This window comes from Pezoporus flaviventris, unplaced genomic scaffold, assembly GCF_033815535.1.
Source record: "Pezoporus flaviventris isolate CSIRO_AGI_PZ_B2104156 unplaced genomic scaffold, CSIRO_AGI_Pfla_v1 ptg000005l, whole genome shotgun sequence".
NCBI classification, from domain to species: Eukaryota; Metazoa; Chordata; class Aves; order Psittaciformes; family Psittacidae; genus Pezoporus; species Pezoporus flaviventris.
The window spans coordinates 2199722-2214638 of record NW_026892553.1 but is presented as its reverse complement, the minus strand read 5'-3'; the positions used below and the strand labels follow the sequence as shown (position 1 = coordinate 2214638).

Sequence of the window (14917 nt, the reverse complement as noted above, 5' to 3'; positions counted from 1 at the left end):
CCTCCCACCTCACCCGGTCACCGCTCCGCGGGGGCAGCGGATAAAGCGGGGGGGGGGGGGGGGTGTGTGTGTCAAAAAGTGGTACGCGCGCCCTTTAAGAGGCAGGAGTGGGCGTGTCCCCGCCCAGCAAGGCCCCCCCCCGCGCCACTCAGCGATTGGCCGCTCCGCTTAGGGCTGCCCGTCCCGCTGCCTGCGCGGAGGAGTAGAGTGCTCGTCGCGGCGGGCGGCGCCGCTGTGCGGGAGGAGACGGCGGCGGCGGCGGCGGCGGCGGCGGCGGCGGCGGGGCGGGAGACGGAGGAGGGCGGCGGGGAAGCGGCATGGGCGCCTGACGCCCGTCCCGTCCCGCCGCCGAGGGACCATGGCGCGGCCCTGCGGCGGGCGGTGGCTGCTGGGCGTCCTCCTCGCCCTGTGCCGCTTGGCCGCGCCGCTCGCCAAGAGCCTGGAACCGGTCTCCTGGAGCTCCGGTAACCCCAAGTACGTGCAGCGGAGGGGCGCGGGGGAACGGGGGGGGAGAACCCGCCTCGGACCCCCTGGCAAAAAAAAAAAAAAAAAAATTCTTACCAAAATCCGGGAGAATCTGACGCGCGCACAAAAAATTTTAACCAAAACCGCAGGATTTTTAAGGAAAAAAATCCCTCCCGTGGAGCGGAGCGGGCAGCGAGGAGCGGCTGGAGGCTGCGGTCGACGGACGGAGAGGAGCGACCCCGGTTGGAGTACGGACCCCTCGGCGAGCCCCGGCTGGCGGGGCCCCGGCGGGCTCCCACCTTCTTTTGTGCTTTATAAAATACTTTGATTTTTTTTTTAACTAGTTTTTAAAAATCCCGTTGGTTTTTAGAGCTTTTCTTGCCTTTAAATCTTTTTTTTTTTAATTTTTCAAAACGCGTTTTATTTTTTCGAGTTTTACAGTTTTTCTTTTTTTTTTTTTTTTGTTTTTTTCCACCTTGACGCTGTTTTTGCCCCGGGATTTAGGGCAGGCTCCGCCGCCCCCCACCCGCCCGCGCTCCGGAGGGGGGCCGGGGGGCCGCCACCGCCCCGGATCGCCGCCGCTAGAGCTGGATTTACTGCCTATACTTTGTGTTGGTTTTGATGGGTTTTCCCTTTGCTAAGCGGGAGGGGGGGCGGTGGAGGGACCCCCGGTCCGGCGGGGAGAGCCGGGCCCGAACAAAGCCGGCGGTGGGGTGCGGACCCCCCCCCCCCCCCAAGCCTTGCCGTATGTACAGCTGAATTGCATAGATGTGTGTTTATTATAGATCTATGTTTGTTATATATATGTATGGGGTGTGTGCGTACGTGTGTCTGCCCCGGCTGAGGAGCTGGAACAATGCGAGGGGGCTTTTCCAGCACGCCGGGATGAAGGGTGAGGAGCAGTGAAGGTGCCAGGGTGGTGGTTTTGGTTGCCCTCTTGCTGGGCTGTATCTTGTAGATCGCAGAGTGTTTGTTTATCTTAGCCCCTTCTGGGTTTGAAAGAAAATAATCATGCCTTTAGGTTGAGGTTTTTTTTTTTCCCAGCACCACATTTGTCCAAAAAAAAAAAAAAAAGGGAGTTTTTTGAGGTTGTAGAGAACCGAAATAATTTGGACAACTGTCCTGCTTGGACACCTGTATTCCAACCAGACCTTTATTTCGTTGTGTATGGGGAAAGCAACTTCGCAGGCACGCGCTGCGGAGGTGCAGCCTAGTGCTGGGACGAGCCGTGAGGGCTCCCACGAGTTGATCCTCCTGCGTGGCATGGTTTTCCTTCCCATCCCTTTGGTGACGGGAGCAGAATGAGCCTTGACCCTTGGGAGCTGCTCCGCTGGGTTTGCGAGTCTGTGATGCTGGCGACAGGAGGCCGGTTGTTTCCAGAAAATACCTTTTATTGTTGAAGAAAGGGCAGCTGGAGGTAGAAACCTCTTTGGCTCAGTGCTGGTGGGGGATGCCATGTCACCCCAGTGCTCTTCGTTAGCCTTGGCTTTATTAAAGGCCTAAGTCTGGGGCAGCTGCGGGGTGATGAGGTGGCCATGGTGGTCGATGGCATGATGGTGGGTTCCGACCACCCTCCCATCTGCTGGGGGCCGTGCTGGGCTCGTCTCTGGGCTTTCCCCCAGGTTGGAGCTCTGTGGTTGTCTGCCTTTCGTGTGGTTTTCTGGGTGCGTGTTGTCCCATGTGGGGACCTCTCCCTTGGGCAGTGCGAGGAGGTGGGAAGTGCCTGGAATGCTGGCGTTCCCACCCAGAAACGAATGGGTGCTAGGGAAGGGTCCGTGGGGGTGCCGGTTCCCGGCCATGGGGCCACTTGTGCCCCGTCAGTCTGTGTCCATGTGGCCTGACCCCGAGCCCTTGTCTTTAGGGTTCGCCTTTGTGGTCCTTTGCTTTCTTTTATGCCTTCGTGCTCTGCCTTCGATGTTCACAGGTTGCGTGGTGTTGGGTAGAGCCTCCTCAAGCCCCCTCCTGCAGCAAGCCAGCCTAGGGAGCGGTGTGCTGTACAGAGCCCATCTCCAGCTCTAGGAAAAGCCATGCTCTTTGTTAGGCTGGAGTGGCTCCCCTGGATAGATGCATTAACCCCCCCACATGCACTCCCCACTATACTCCAGGCTTTCAAACCCCTTCCTCCGCTGTTTCGTGGGCGCTGCCGTGCCTGTGCCAGCTCTCCTCCCCGCTCTGCTGAGCTTCAGCTTGTGTTTTTAGAGTAAAGAGAGCTAAAGCCTTTAAAAATAACACGGCTAAGTGGAATTTTCCAACAGACACAAGGAGAAAGCATCGCGCGTTGGGGCCGTTTGGCCTTGGTGCTATCACTGTAAATAATGAAAATATTTTCCTGCCCTTTCCTCCCCTGGGCAGCTCGGGGCTGTGCTTAGAGCGTGTGGGCTTAAACTTCACCGGGGCGTTACCGGCAGGTTCCTGGTCTCGTGGTAGTTATCAGGGCGATGCTGATAACGCACCTGATGGAAGGAACGATTTCCTAATCGAGTTAAGTTTAGCTTAAGCTGCAGCACTGTGTGCCGTGCTGGGGAAGCGTTTCTCTTTGGTTCCTAGGTGTGTGCCCAAATGCCAGCAGGGAAATCATCACCGCCTTCCGATCGTGAATAATTCACTGTCTTTAAAGGGGCAAAAATAGGCCTAGAAATGCTTTCGCTGGGTGAAAGGTGGTGATTGTCACAAACCTGAGGCTAAGTTAGATCCCCTCGAAGCGAGCTGCATGTGGAGCCCCTTGGGAGGGGTCTCAGGGAGCCAGTATGGCCTTAATTTTATTCCATCGTGTCTGAAGGGCCCTTTTGGGATTTCCTTGGCCCTTTTGCTGCTCGGCTGGGGAAGGGGGGGAATGTGCTCTTGTTGGACAGCCGGGAATTGCTGGTGAAATTCTGGCTAAATCCTTCCTCGACTCCCTTGGCTGTGATTTTGGAGAAATACTGACCCTGGTGGGCTCCTGTGCCGGCTGTTAAAAGGAAGCATTTCTAATAAAATATGGTTTGGAAAATTCATTTCAGGCTGGAATTCGCTTCTCCAGAAAGTATTTTAATAAGAAGGTGGGGGGAAATGGGACACATCATCCGCGCAGCTCCGAAGAGCGGGTTGTTTCAGCTCTGCTTTTCTCTCGCCCTTTATATAAAGTTTTACTCGGCTCCACTGGCTCTGTGCAGCAACCCAGAAACTTCCTAAAAACAAAATAAATGCATTTATTTAATAAAAAAAAAAGGCAGGGGGAAGAGGAAAAACCCAGACAAAAAGTCTTAATCCTTTCTGGTATTTTTATTCTGTCTTTAATGATATTATGGTGTCCTGTTGAATTCTGTAAGCGCTGAGTTTGAATCCTGGCATATCTTTGCCATTTTTAATGCCTTTTACGAGGGACAAAGTGCTCTCGGGAAGGCTGGTTCCGAGGGAAGGGCTGGCCTGGAGCTCTGCGGCGGTGGGCTCGCTCTTGTCGGAGCACATGTAATTTAATTACCATACCAGTGGGTGCATGAGGCGCTTCGCAGTGCAAGGAGTTGGGAAATAGTGAAAGCAGGCTCCTTTATGTGTAATTAAAAGTTGTGTTTGGTTCGCAAAGTGTTTGGGGAGCACGAGGGGGCTGAGCAGTGGGGGGGGCACAGTGATCCTGTATGGGATGCAGTAGCCCCTCCACTCTCCCTTGGGCTTTGCTTAATCTCTGCAGGGTGGTTTGGGTTAAGTGAGCCTGGATGGTCTTCATCCTGGCTGGAGTTTCACTCTTGGAACTGAGGAGCCCTTTCCAAGCCTGTAGGTTGCTGCTGAGTGCCCAAGAGCATGGGGGGCTCTTGCTCTCACTACCCCAAAGCAGAAGCCCCCATGCTGGGCCCATGTCTCAGCAGTGATGTTACCCTTCCTGCTGCGCCTGGGGGGAAGGAGCACCCAGGGCTCCTTGCATGTCGTTTGGGAATGACTTCATTAACTTAAATTAAAAAACCAACAAAAAAAAAAAGTGAAGGCAGGGCTGCGGCTATTGCAGTAGCTGGGTAAATACCACTGGATTCTATAAAATGGATTTAACTGCTTCCTTTAAAAGAAAAAAAGAGCCGTGATGGGGTGTCTGATTGATTGTAAAAGGAGCTGTAGCTTTCTCAGAGCAAAACAGCTGCTGCAGCTCCTCGGAGCCTCATGGCAGCGGGGACGAGGATGGGGCTTTTGTGCTGTTTCTGGCTGTGGAGGGCTGGGATGGAGCTGTTGGGGGGCTCCTTCCCTCCGCCGCACCTGAGCCACTTCATTGCTTTGGTTATTTCAACTATTACTTGGATCCCTGTCCCAAATGGGCTGTGTGTGGATGTGGCCATGTCCTTGTGAGGTGCGGCTGAGTGGGCAGGGGTCCCCTTGAGCCCTGTGGATGTTTGTTCAGGTCATGGGGATCACCAAGAGCCGTGGTGCATGTGCAACCCCTTGCGCAGCACATGTCAGGAGGTGTTTGGGTTGTCCCTGGAAACTGGGGGCTTAGTGGTAGGGATGGCCCCTTGTTTCCATGCAGGATTTCTGGGTCCCCACAGCCACCCTGGGGCACCCCAGTCCCTGCCTTGCTGGCACCCAGCGGTGGCAGTGCTGCTGGGAAGCCTTGTCTGCCCGAGGAGTGCTGGGTCCGGTGGGAAAACATCTTGTACCGATCAGTAGCACATGCTACTTGGAGTCTGGCAGCTGAAACAGGGTGGGGAGAAACAAAGCTGAAATCCATTCTGTGTCTCATTAATGATTGCTTGTATTGGGAGAGCAGGAGGAGGACTCTGGGCTCGGTCCTATCTTGGCGTCACATCTGGACAGGAATGTGGTGGCGGTGCTGCGGGGCTTTTGTTGTGCTCCCATCGAAAGAGCTGAGGTCCTGCTGCTGCTTTCCAATGCTTTTCACCTCCCTTCCCTCCTCCTCTGGCAAGCAGAGGGGTGGTGGTGGTGGTTCACATGCTTGTGGAGAGGTTTGGTGCCCCTCAGTGCACACCCGGCATCCTTTGGGGAGGTTTTTCTTGCCCCTTGTGTGGCGTCTCCGGTTGGAGCACTGGTGCTGTGCTGGAACCTCCGGATCCCGGTGCTCCCGGCTCTGCCAGCCTATCCAGGCTCAATGCCAGATGAGTCGGATGAGCTGGGCTTGGTTAGGCTGGATTTGTGCATGGGGTGGGGTTTGCATGGCCCCTGCACTTTCAGCAATGGGTTTCTTCCTCTGGGGTGGGAGCTGAACCCCGCAGAGGCTGTGGGTGATGCTTGGAGGGGAAGGAGGCTTTGGGGGGACAGAGGCTGGGTGAACAGACGCGGGGGGATTACTCACGATGGCTTCTCTGTGTGCTCTCCCTGCCGGCGCCCCTGGGCAGGGTCTCACCCGGCTCAGGTGCCGGCGTGGCAGTGCTGCCCCGGCCGAGCCAGCAGCTGTGCTTCAAAAATGCCAGCTATTTATAACCCTGGCTCTGCTGCTCTGGAATAACCTTTTCCTACCCGCAGCCGGCCCTTCCGCGGTGGGCTGCTCCCCATTCCCGAGGCTGTGAGACCAGGGGCTGCATGGAGAAGCCCGAGTAGGGGGGCTTGTTGGCGTCCAGCTGTGAACTTCCCTCAGTGTTTTCCATGTGCTCCGTCATGGTGTGCCCACGTGTATGCCGTGTCTGCTGGCGTGGGCATTCATGGGGTTGAGCCGTGGTGAGAGGCTTAGTGTTATCCCGGTTTGATGTGGATTGGTTCTTGCTGCTGCCAGCATGGAGATGCTGGGGGCAGGATGACCATGGGACATGGCACAAGCTCTCTAACCCAGCACCTTCAGCCTGGAGTTTTGGAAGTGCCTTCCTTGTGGTGGCCAAGCCCCCTCCTCTACAAAGGCCTGGGGTGGGTGCCCTCCCTGGGAGAGGGTGCTGGCTGGTTTTGGTGGCACCCAAGCTTTTCTCACCGCTCCATGTGCAGTGATAGGACACAAGCATCCCGTTTCCTGGCAATCCCTTTCTGTGTACCCAGCAGCAGCTGGTCGCTCACTGACGTGCAGCACAAGCCCAGCCTTGGGGACTGTCTGTCCCCCCTGGCTTTTGGCATTCAGTGGCTTCCGAGTAGGTCCTTCAGAAAGAGCAAAGAGTGTTTTCATGGCTTATCAGCTATAAATACCCTCACACCGTTAATATTGGTCACCGAGTGTTTGCATGTTTTCCTTCTCTTAATGAGCTGGGAAACGTCTGTGGTTGCACATGCATTAGCGGCAAGGCTGGGACTCGACACGTCTTCTCTTTGCTACTGATTTCAATGTTTTAGTGGGTTTGTAAAATGTGTGAGCTCAGTCTGGCATGTGGGTTTGCACAGAGGGCCGGCAGCCTCGGGTCTGGCAGCAGCACAGAGTGATGCTCGGGGACGCGGTGATGCTCGGGGATGTGGTGGTGCTGGGCTCCGGTGTTCTTTGTTCTCGCTGTAGTATCGCAGCCAAACGCGAGGGGGAGGTCCGCAGCCCCCCGGCTCCCAACAAGGTTTTGGGGAGCAAATTCTTGATGGGTGTTGGAAAGGAGAAATAAGCTCAAATGTGCCTCCCCCCCTTAAAGTGGAGGACGGCTGGTTTTTGCCTGGGCGGGGGTCAGGGCAGGCTCCCCCCGTGCTGGCAGGGCTGACGGCATTGCCTGCCTGCAGCCGGGCGGGCAGCATATGGAAAGGATCTGGGTGTAATATCCCGGGCTGCAGTGCGGCTTTGCTGAAGAGGCCACTTCAGCAGGGGACGCGGCGTGGTTAGTCCTCCCGGCTGACACATCCCAGGCCTTCCTCAGACTTGAAAGAGCTTGAGTTCGCCTTTGAATCTGAGGATTTATAGCCCTTTTAGGCCTCTCCAATAAAAGCACGGCTCCCTCCTCAGACAGAGCCCACCGTCTCCCTCCTCCAGGCTCATTATCCTGGGGATTTGTGTTGCTTGCTCTCGCTCTGTTGTTCGCTACTGCCGCTTTCTTCAGATGTGTGGCCGAGAACTTCAGAGCATAAAAGTGGAGCAGGAGGAGCTGAGGGTCCCGGCCGCTCTGCCAGGATGCAGCCTCTGCCATGATGTTGAGCAGGGAGAGGACCCCTCATTCAGTCGTGCTGGGTGGTTGCCAGCATCTTCCGCTGTAGCTGGGGAGCGTTGGCTTCCCTTGCGCCATGTGTTCCTGGAGATGCCCCTGCCATCCCTCGAGGGCTGTGAGCAAACTGGGGTGAGTTCCTGTCTCTTTGGGTGAGAGCCGGGCGTGCAGCGTGCATCCACCCATCTGCCTTGTCTCGGCACATGCGGGCACTTAAGCATCCTCATCTCTACAGATCCTGTCTGCTTTATACAGGCATGTCAAGCCTCTAACTGTTTAAAGAGAGTCTTAGGAAAGAGTCCAGAGAAACGACATAATAATTATTGTATTACAAATTGTTTCCTTTAATGGGCCCTGTCGGATCGCTCAGTCTGCTAAACACATTGTGCCCTCCCCCAGCCCTGTGTTGCTGCGGCCCCTTTCCACTGCTCCAGCCTCCCCTTGCAAACCCAGCCCGTTGGAAAATTTCTCCTGCTGAGGAGCCTGGGTGGTGGGGCGAGGGATAGGGGACCACGGGCACCTGCACTGTGTCTGTGGGACAAGGGGAGGATGCGGTGGTTACATCTTGAAGAGAGGTCCTCTCGCTGCAGTGTGTGGTGGTCTCTGCCCTTTCCCTTGCTCCAGAGCCTTGCAGTGCCCTGGATTCTGCTTATCCCAAGGGCTTTAAGGCCAGTGGCACACCCAGCTGATGCTCAGGGCTTAAGGGCACCTACTCACTGGCCAAAAACGTCTTGTCCTGTCTGCACTGGTGCCGCAGGCAGGGCCGGATGGGCAGAGTGAGCTTCCCACCCTTCCCTGGTGCATTTTGGTGCTTGTGTGGTGGTGGTGGATGGTTCCCAGACAGCCTTTTGGCAGCTCCCACCCCCGAGGGCTCGTGGGGTGTAAGGAGAGGAGCCACCAGCGGCAGTGCAAATTTTTTCGCTGCCCCCAAAGACTGAACGTGTTGGAATTAAGCAGCAGGTTACGTTTCTTCAAGGCCGAGCAGCAAATATGTTTTAAATTTGGCAGCCGGCAGCAGAGAGCGGGTGGGAGAAATTTTCCAGGTATTGCGTTACACTTTCCCCTAAAAGGGCTCTGCTTTGGGGATGGGGATTAAAGGGAAGAGAGGAGGGGGCAGCCCCGGGAGCAGGGATGGGGGCCTGTCCCCCTGGGGCACCTCGTCCCTCCACGTGCTCGCAGCCCAGTGTGCTCCCAAGGGTGCTCGCCCTGATGGCTGACTCAGGCCCTGCTCTGGGCAGAGGTGTGCTGCAGGGGACGGCCGGGATTAAGTTTTGGGCTTCCTCCCTCTGGGTGCGATGGGAAATTTCCACCTGGCTGTAGGCACCACCCTGCTCCAGCCGGGCTCTGCCTCCTCTCCTCCTCTGGTGTCTTTAAGAAACATGCTTCATGCAAGAGCGAACCTGGGATCCGCTCCCAGCACGGAACTGGGGCTCAGCCAATTAGTCAATTATTTTAGAAGAAGAAAATGAAAAGGGAAAAAAATCCTTTTATTTTATAGGGGAAGGTCTGGCCAATGCATCAGGCAGCAGCGCCTCTCCTGCAGGAAGCACTGAGTCGGGGGGAGCTGAGGCTCTGCACAGCTCCTGCCCTAGAGACCTCTGCCTGTAGTTGCTCCGCTCTGGCATGTCCCCCTGTGGTGGCGGGATGAGGAGCTGCCCCTTGCATCAAGCAAGAAATGTGCTCCTGGCATCTTCCAGTGCCCCTTGCATCAGGCTGTCTTCCCCAGCATGTCCCCTGTCCCAGGGCAGCCAGGCGGGTGGTCTGTGAGCATCCCCTCCGGAGCTGGCACTGGTGCATCCCATTGTTCCCAGCTTCCTTGGCAGTGGGAGGAAGAGGGAGATGCTTCCTCAGGAGGTGGGGAAGGGCTGTCCCAGTGCTGTCAGAGTGGGGGTGCAGAACCCCTCCCCTGTCGTGGGGAGACCTGTGGTGCCACATGGTCCCTGCTGCCCGAGCGGGCTGGGGAACCGGGGGCCAGACAAAAGTTTCAGGAAGGTGCTCTGAGGTGCGAAGGGCTGGAGGAAGCTGGAATTTCTTCTTCATCTGTGTTTTGCTTTATATTTGTAGGAGTATTCTTTGGTGGAGAGGAGGGTCCCTTGTGCAGCCATGCCTCCTGGACCCCGAGGCCTCCCCTGTCCCTGTGCCAGCACACCTTTGTGCCCATTGCCAGTGTGGCTGCAGCAGGAGAACTTTTCCATACTTTCTGTTTTCTCTTGCCTGAGCTACAAGAACTCTTGTTGAGGGTAGAGGATGGAGGAAAGCTGTCCCACAAAGGATGTTGGGGACAACGATGCTGGCTGGGCTTGGTGTTCCCTCACTGTAAGCGATGAGTACAGGGGCTCGGGGGAGGCTGTCCGTGGCTCCCTGCCAAAGGCAGGGACTGGGGCACAGCCCTTGCTGGGTTTGGTGGCTCGGGATGGTACACGATGGTGTGTAGTCCAGCTTGCTATTGCTTTGTGTCTTGGGGAGAGGATGGCACTCTGTGGTAGTGGTGGGGAGCAGCCAGTACCCTCGCAGAGACCAGCTCTGGTGGACCCAAAGGCTTGGATGGGGGGGGTCCCATGTAAGTCTCTTCCCAGAAGCGGTTTCCTGATCCCAGGGAGGTTTAACACTTGATGTTGCTTTTGATCTCTGCCCTGACTTGGTTAGCGATGGGTGCTGCTTCCCTAATTACCCCCTTCATGTGGGGCTGCGCTGGGTGTTTGTGCTTACCCTGTCTCTCTCTCAAGGAAAAAAAAATACCCTGAAAGGGTGTGTGCGGGGTGGGGGAGCTTTCCCATACCAGGCAGGAATTCTACAGAGCTCTTCATATAGCCCTGGGTGCTCCCACCCACGGCAGGCAGTTTCATGCTCCTTGGCTGGTTTCGTAACAGCCAGGAGAGGCACGAAAGGCTTCCTAAACCACCTCCCTTTGCTGCATGTGCAACCTATGGGCTTGGGAAGGCGGGTGGGGGGTACCCCCTCTTGGGGTGCCAGCTATTCAGTGGGGCTACGGCTCTGCTGGTTGTGCTGCCTGGCTGGAAGAGCACCAGTGCCTGCCTACAGCATCCCTTGTTGCCTGGGCTTTGCTTCTTTTGTGGTGCAGGGCATGTTGTGCCTGGGTGTGTTGCAGGATGGGTGCAGTGAGTGGCATGGAGGGTGCAGGGAGTCCTGCTGCTGTCGCCAGCCTGAGGATGGGGTGTCTGGAGTGTGGAAGGGTTGCAGGGTCTGCCTAGCTCCTGCTCTCCCAGGCAGGACCCTTTCCTCCTTATTTGTCCTCTTTGAGGATGGGGAGGTGTGGGTTGAGGATGAAGATGTGTGGGTTGAAGGTAGAAGCACATGGACCATCTTGTGGAGCTCCCAGGAGTTCACCCATGCCTGTAAAGCAGTTGGAGTTTTGTGGGACATCAAACTTGCAAGTAAAGCATTAACATGCTGTGGCGCATGGAGCAGAGAAATCTTTGCATTTCTTATCCAAGAACATTTCCTCCTTGAGGCACATACAGGTGCCTGTCCCCATGTGCCTGTGACATGGCAGGAGGGACCTTGCCCACCCCGTGCCATCTGCTGGGGAAGCCTCCGCTTCCTACTCTTTGTCGAGGAGCAGAGTGAAAATCCCTTTTCTGGTTTATTAAAGATAGAGATTTGTTGATAGCATGAATCGTTTCCTTGCGCAGGGATGGGGAGCGGGTGACAGATACAAGAGCAGTGGGATAATTGCTTCCAGATGCTGCCTCCCCTCGTCGCTGTGGCCGTGTGTGTTCCAGCGCCTTGCCAGCTTCAGCGAGCTAAACCAGGGAGTCAGCCCAAGAGCTGGGGCTGGCCCGAGCGGTTTCAAGCAGCTCAGACTGCGATGACTCTTGATTGCACCGCATCTTCTGGCAGCCGGAGCCGTCCTGTGCGGACATGGAAGTGGGTGTGCTCGTGAGCTGTGGCTCTCCGGGTTCTGCCAGCCCCCGAGCTCGGGCCCTACGAGAACTGCCAAGTGCTGCAGGACTGGGGACACAATCCGGAATTGGCAGCGCTGGCTGCATTGTGCACGGCAGGCGGCTCTCCCGGATCCGTGCCGCAGGAGGCTGCCTCCGCTGCGCCCAGCTTCACCGCAGCCCGCGCTGCCGCGGGATGCTTGTGCCGTAAACACCGTGCTGCTTGGCATCTGGGCTTCCTTGCAGAGAGCATCGTTGCTAGCAGTAGTATTAATGATTATTTATTGGCTCTTAATGCCAAATAATGTAAGCATCTGCCTAGCGCAGCGCACATGTTGCTCCTTCAACGTTTGGCGTTGGGTTTTTATGCGCTTTGTGAGTTAGAAGAAGGCAAATGGTGGGTTGTTTTGATAAACTCCCCTGAAGGTATAGATTCTTGAAGGGCTTTGCTGCTGACCTTCTTGTTAATTACTGCTCTGCAGTGCTGGGAGGACCAGCTGAAAGGGAGTAATGAAGCATCGTCATCCGGCGCGCTCAGCCCGGCCAGGGCCCCGCGAGGAAAACGCCTCCTCCCTCCTGCACCGGGATGTGTGTGCCTCTCTCTGCATATTTATCAAGCTCGTTCCTCATGCCTGGTAGATTGGAGCCTCAACTCATAAGACCTACTTTAAGGTTATGGTTCTGACCTTGATTTGCTCCAGCAATGGGTTGTTGATGTAGGTTTTTCCCAAGGTAGCTGCAAGGTAGCTCCCAAGGTAGAGGTAAATCTAGCTGATGGTGAAGGTGCTCGGATGAAAAGGGAGCAGAATGGCTTGCCGGGATGTTGCTTGCTGATGGACACGAGTTTTACTTCCTCACAATTTCCCTTGCTTTTAGCCCCAGACAAAAAGCTTGGTGGGAAGGAGGAAGGAAAATGTGAACGGAGGAGAATTCACTACACTTGTGATTTATGTAGTGCTTCTGAAGGTGAGAGTTGAGTCACTTTGCCTGGTACCAGCTCAGCAATTCCACCTCGTCCCCAGAGAGTGTCTGAAGGCACGCAGGGAGAAATAACGCTTGGGGTTAAAAATAGACACTGACAATAGGAAGGGAGGACTGGAAAAGCTCTGTGTCAGGGGAGATGGACAGAGCCCCACGAGAGGCAGCAGCATTGTGCACTGCCAGAGCTGGCTTTAATGGGTTAGACCGGAATTAAATTGCCTTTGCGCTTGCCATAATGTGGAGTGAATTTCACCCTTGGGCTTAGATGTCAACCAGTCAACGCAGGGACTGTGCCTCTGCTCTTCAGGGTCTTGCAAGAGTTTGTTAGCGAGGCTGCAGTGCTGTTGGGGCCAGGGCTGGGGGAAGAAAGCAGCTCATTAAATCTGACTTGTTCGAGGAGGACAGGTGGGACACAGCTTTGGCAGAGGAGAGCCTGGCATGGGGTGGGAATGTTCCAGCTCTCATGGTGGTTTTAGGACTGATCTGGAGAGGGAGGCACTTAAACTCCGTCCGCTTCATTGCCAAATGGTTTGTGCAGTTGTGCCCATGCCCAGGGTTGGGCTGTTCCAGTGCCACCAGTAGCTGCCTTGTTGGGAGCAGGATGTTAAGGGTGCTGCTTGGCCAGGGGTGGCGGCAGTGCCGATGGCAGGGTGCTGAGTGGTGCAGGGCTGCATTCTGCAACCCTTGCCCAAGGCTTTTGTTAAAGCTCATTAAATCCATCTGTGGTTACCGGTGCCTGACCAGAAAGCCTGGTCTCCAGCGGAGGCTGGGCAGCCCGAGTCCCCATCCCCATGGTGGCGACGTGGCCAGCACCATCCCCCCGGGGCAGCCGCCAAGGAGCAGGCAGGAGGAGATGGGGTCACAGCTCCTGCTGGAGTGGGACCAGGAGCGATTCCGGCTTCTCTCTTAGTTTAAAGCTTTTTTCTTTCTCTCCTGTTTTCTTTTACTCTGGCAGCCCGCTCGGGCCTCTCTGCCGCGCGAGATGCTGTGAGTACAATAGGGCTGTGAGGTGGGGCGGGAGGGTGGAAGGAGATGAAAGGGGAAAAGTAAAATTGAAGCATGTCTGGAAGGGCATTTTGATGTAAATGGGACTTTTTGATAGACTTTGAGAGACACCGGCAGAAAGGGCACTGGCCCCCTTCGGCATGCTGAGCTCCGGCCTCGGCTCTTTCATTTACTCAGGAAAAGGGCATTTTTTTTTTACCTCCTGCTGGGTGCACCCATGGTTCCTACTGGTCCTCCTGTCACCATCACCACCGTGCCCTGGTGTGTGTGGAACAGCCCTGTGTGGCTGGCTGAATGAAATCGAACAAGTGAGAGCCCAGTTCAGAATGTGAAAGTAGTGGCTGAACCTCCGGAAAGGGAGATGGCTTCTTGGAACCCGAGTGGGCAAACCATGGGTGGCCAGAAGGGCATGGCTCCATCCCACTGTCCTCCCCTTGGCAGCTCCTGCCAGCCTTTCCCCTCCCCAGGGGGGGAGCGATTGATCCGCTCTTGTCCTTTTGATCCCAGCCCTTGTCCTTGGCACTGTCTCGGCAGCTCTCCTGTGTTCATGGAGATGTGGCCTCACCGTGAGTCATCCTTCCTCTCTGCTGCTTTTTTTATTTTTCCCTTTTCCTTCTCCTAAGAGAGCACTTATTAAAAGGAAGCGGCATATTCATCCAGGAAACAAGAGCACAATAAACACACGGTGTTTATAGTTTAAAAGGCATCTCCGTTGCGGGTGTTGCTGCTGATTTGACAAGCTGGGGGGCAAACGGCAGCTGTGGAGGCATGCAGATGCTCAGGGGTCCCTGGTCCTGATGGGGAGCAATGGGGAGCCCTTGGGGGGTCATCGATCTCCTGTCACCTTCCCATGTGCTTGCGTGCTTCTGCTTGGCAGCTGCTGACCCTGCCAAGGCTAGAGGAGGAGAAATGAGGACAGCACTGCTCCCTGGAGAGCAGTCTGACAGGTTGGGGGCCTGGGAGGGGAGAACCGGGAAGGTCGGTTGGAGCTGGCGTCCGCGTCCCCGTGCCGTCGCAGGCGATGGGTAGCCCATAGAGGAGACCTGTCACTTCTCATCTCCGTGTTGTCGGCTGAGCCCGTGGCTGAGCTCGTGTCCTCCCTGCACCTCCCCGCTGCTGTGCTTGCGTTCCCTGGGTTGTTGTCTTGCACGTTGGCAGTCTGAAAATTTACTGGTAGTATAAAACCGTCAAAAAAACGAAGTCGGTAAAAATGGCAAGGCAATTGCAGAGAAACTTGTTTCTTCTTCTGACAAACTTGTGAGTCAGTCCTTTAATCTCTAATCTAGCTTTATGGTCATCTTTATTGAAATGCTGGGCTCTGGGAAGAGTTGACATGTATGACCATCATAAAGCAGGAGTTATGGGAGCCCAGAATTGCCTTGATGGTCCAAGTGTCTGCAGGAAGCATTTTTAAAATCTGTAATTGGGATTTATTGGCCATTGTGGCTGAAACTGTCAGGAGAAAATAAAATAATCAGCTTGGGACTTCTTTCCCCCTCCTCCCCCCCCCCCCCCCCCCCGGCATTTGGCTCCTTCCACATGTGCTTAAAT

General features: G+C 55.6%; 1 protein-coding gene across 1 annotated transcript in view; it reads left to right on the top strand.

The window, feature by feature from the left end:
• Positions 1 to 216: 216 nt before the first annotated feature.
• The window catches only part of EFNB1 (ephrin B1), a 51765-nt gene continuing 37064 nt past the window's right edge, over positions 217 to 14917 (top strand). The window contains exon 1 of the mRNA XM_061445630.1: positions 217 to 474. Coding sequence (XP_061301614.1) covers positions 359 to 474 — 116 coding nt within the window. The 5' untranslated portion in view covers positions 217 to 358. The remainder of the gene's footprint in view (positions 475 to 14917) is intronic.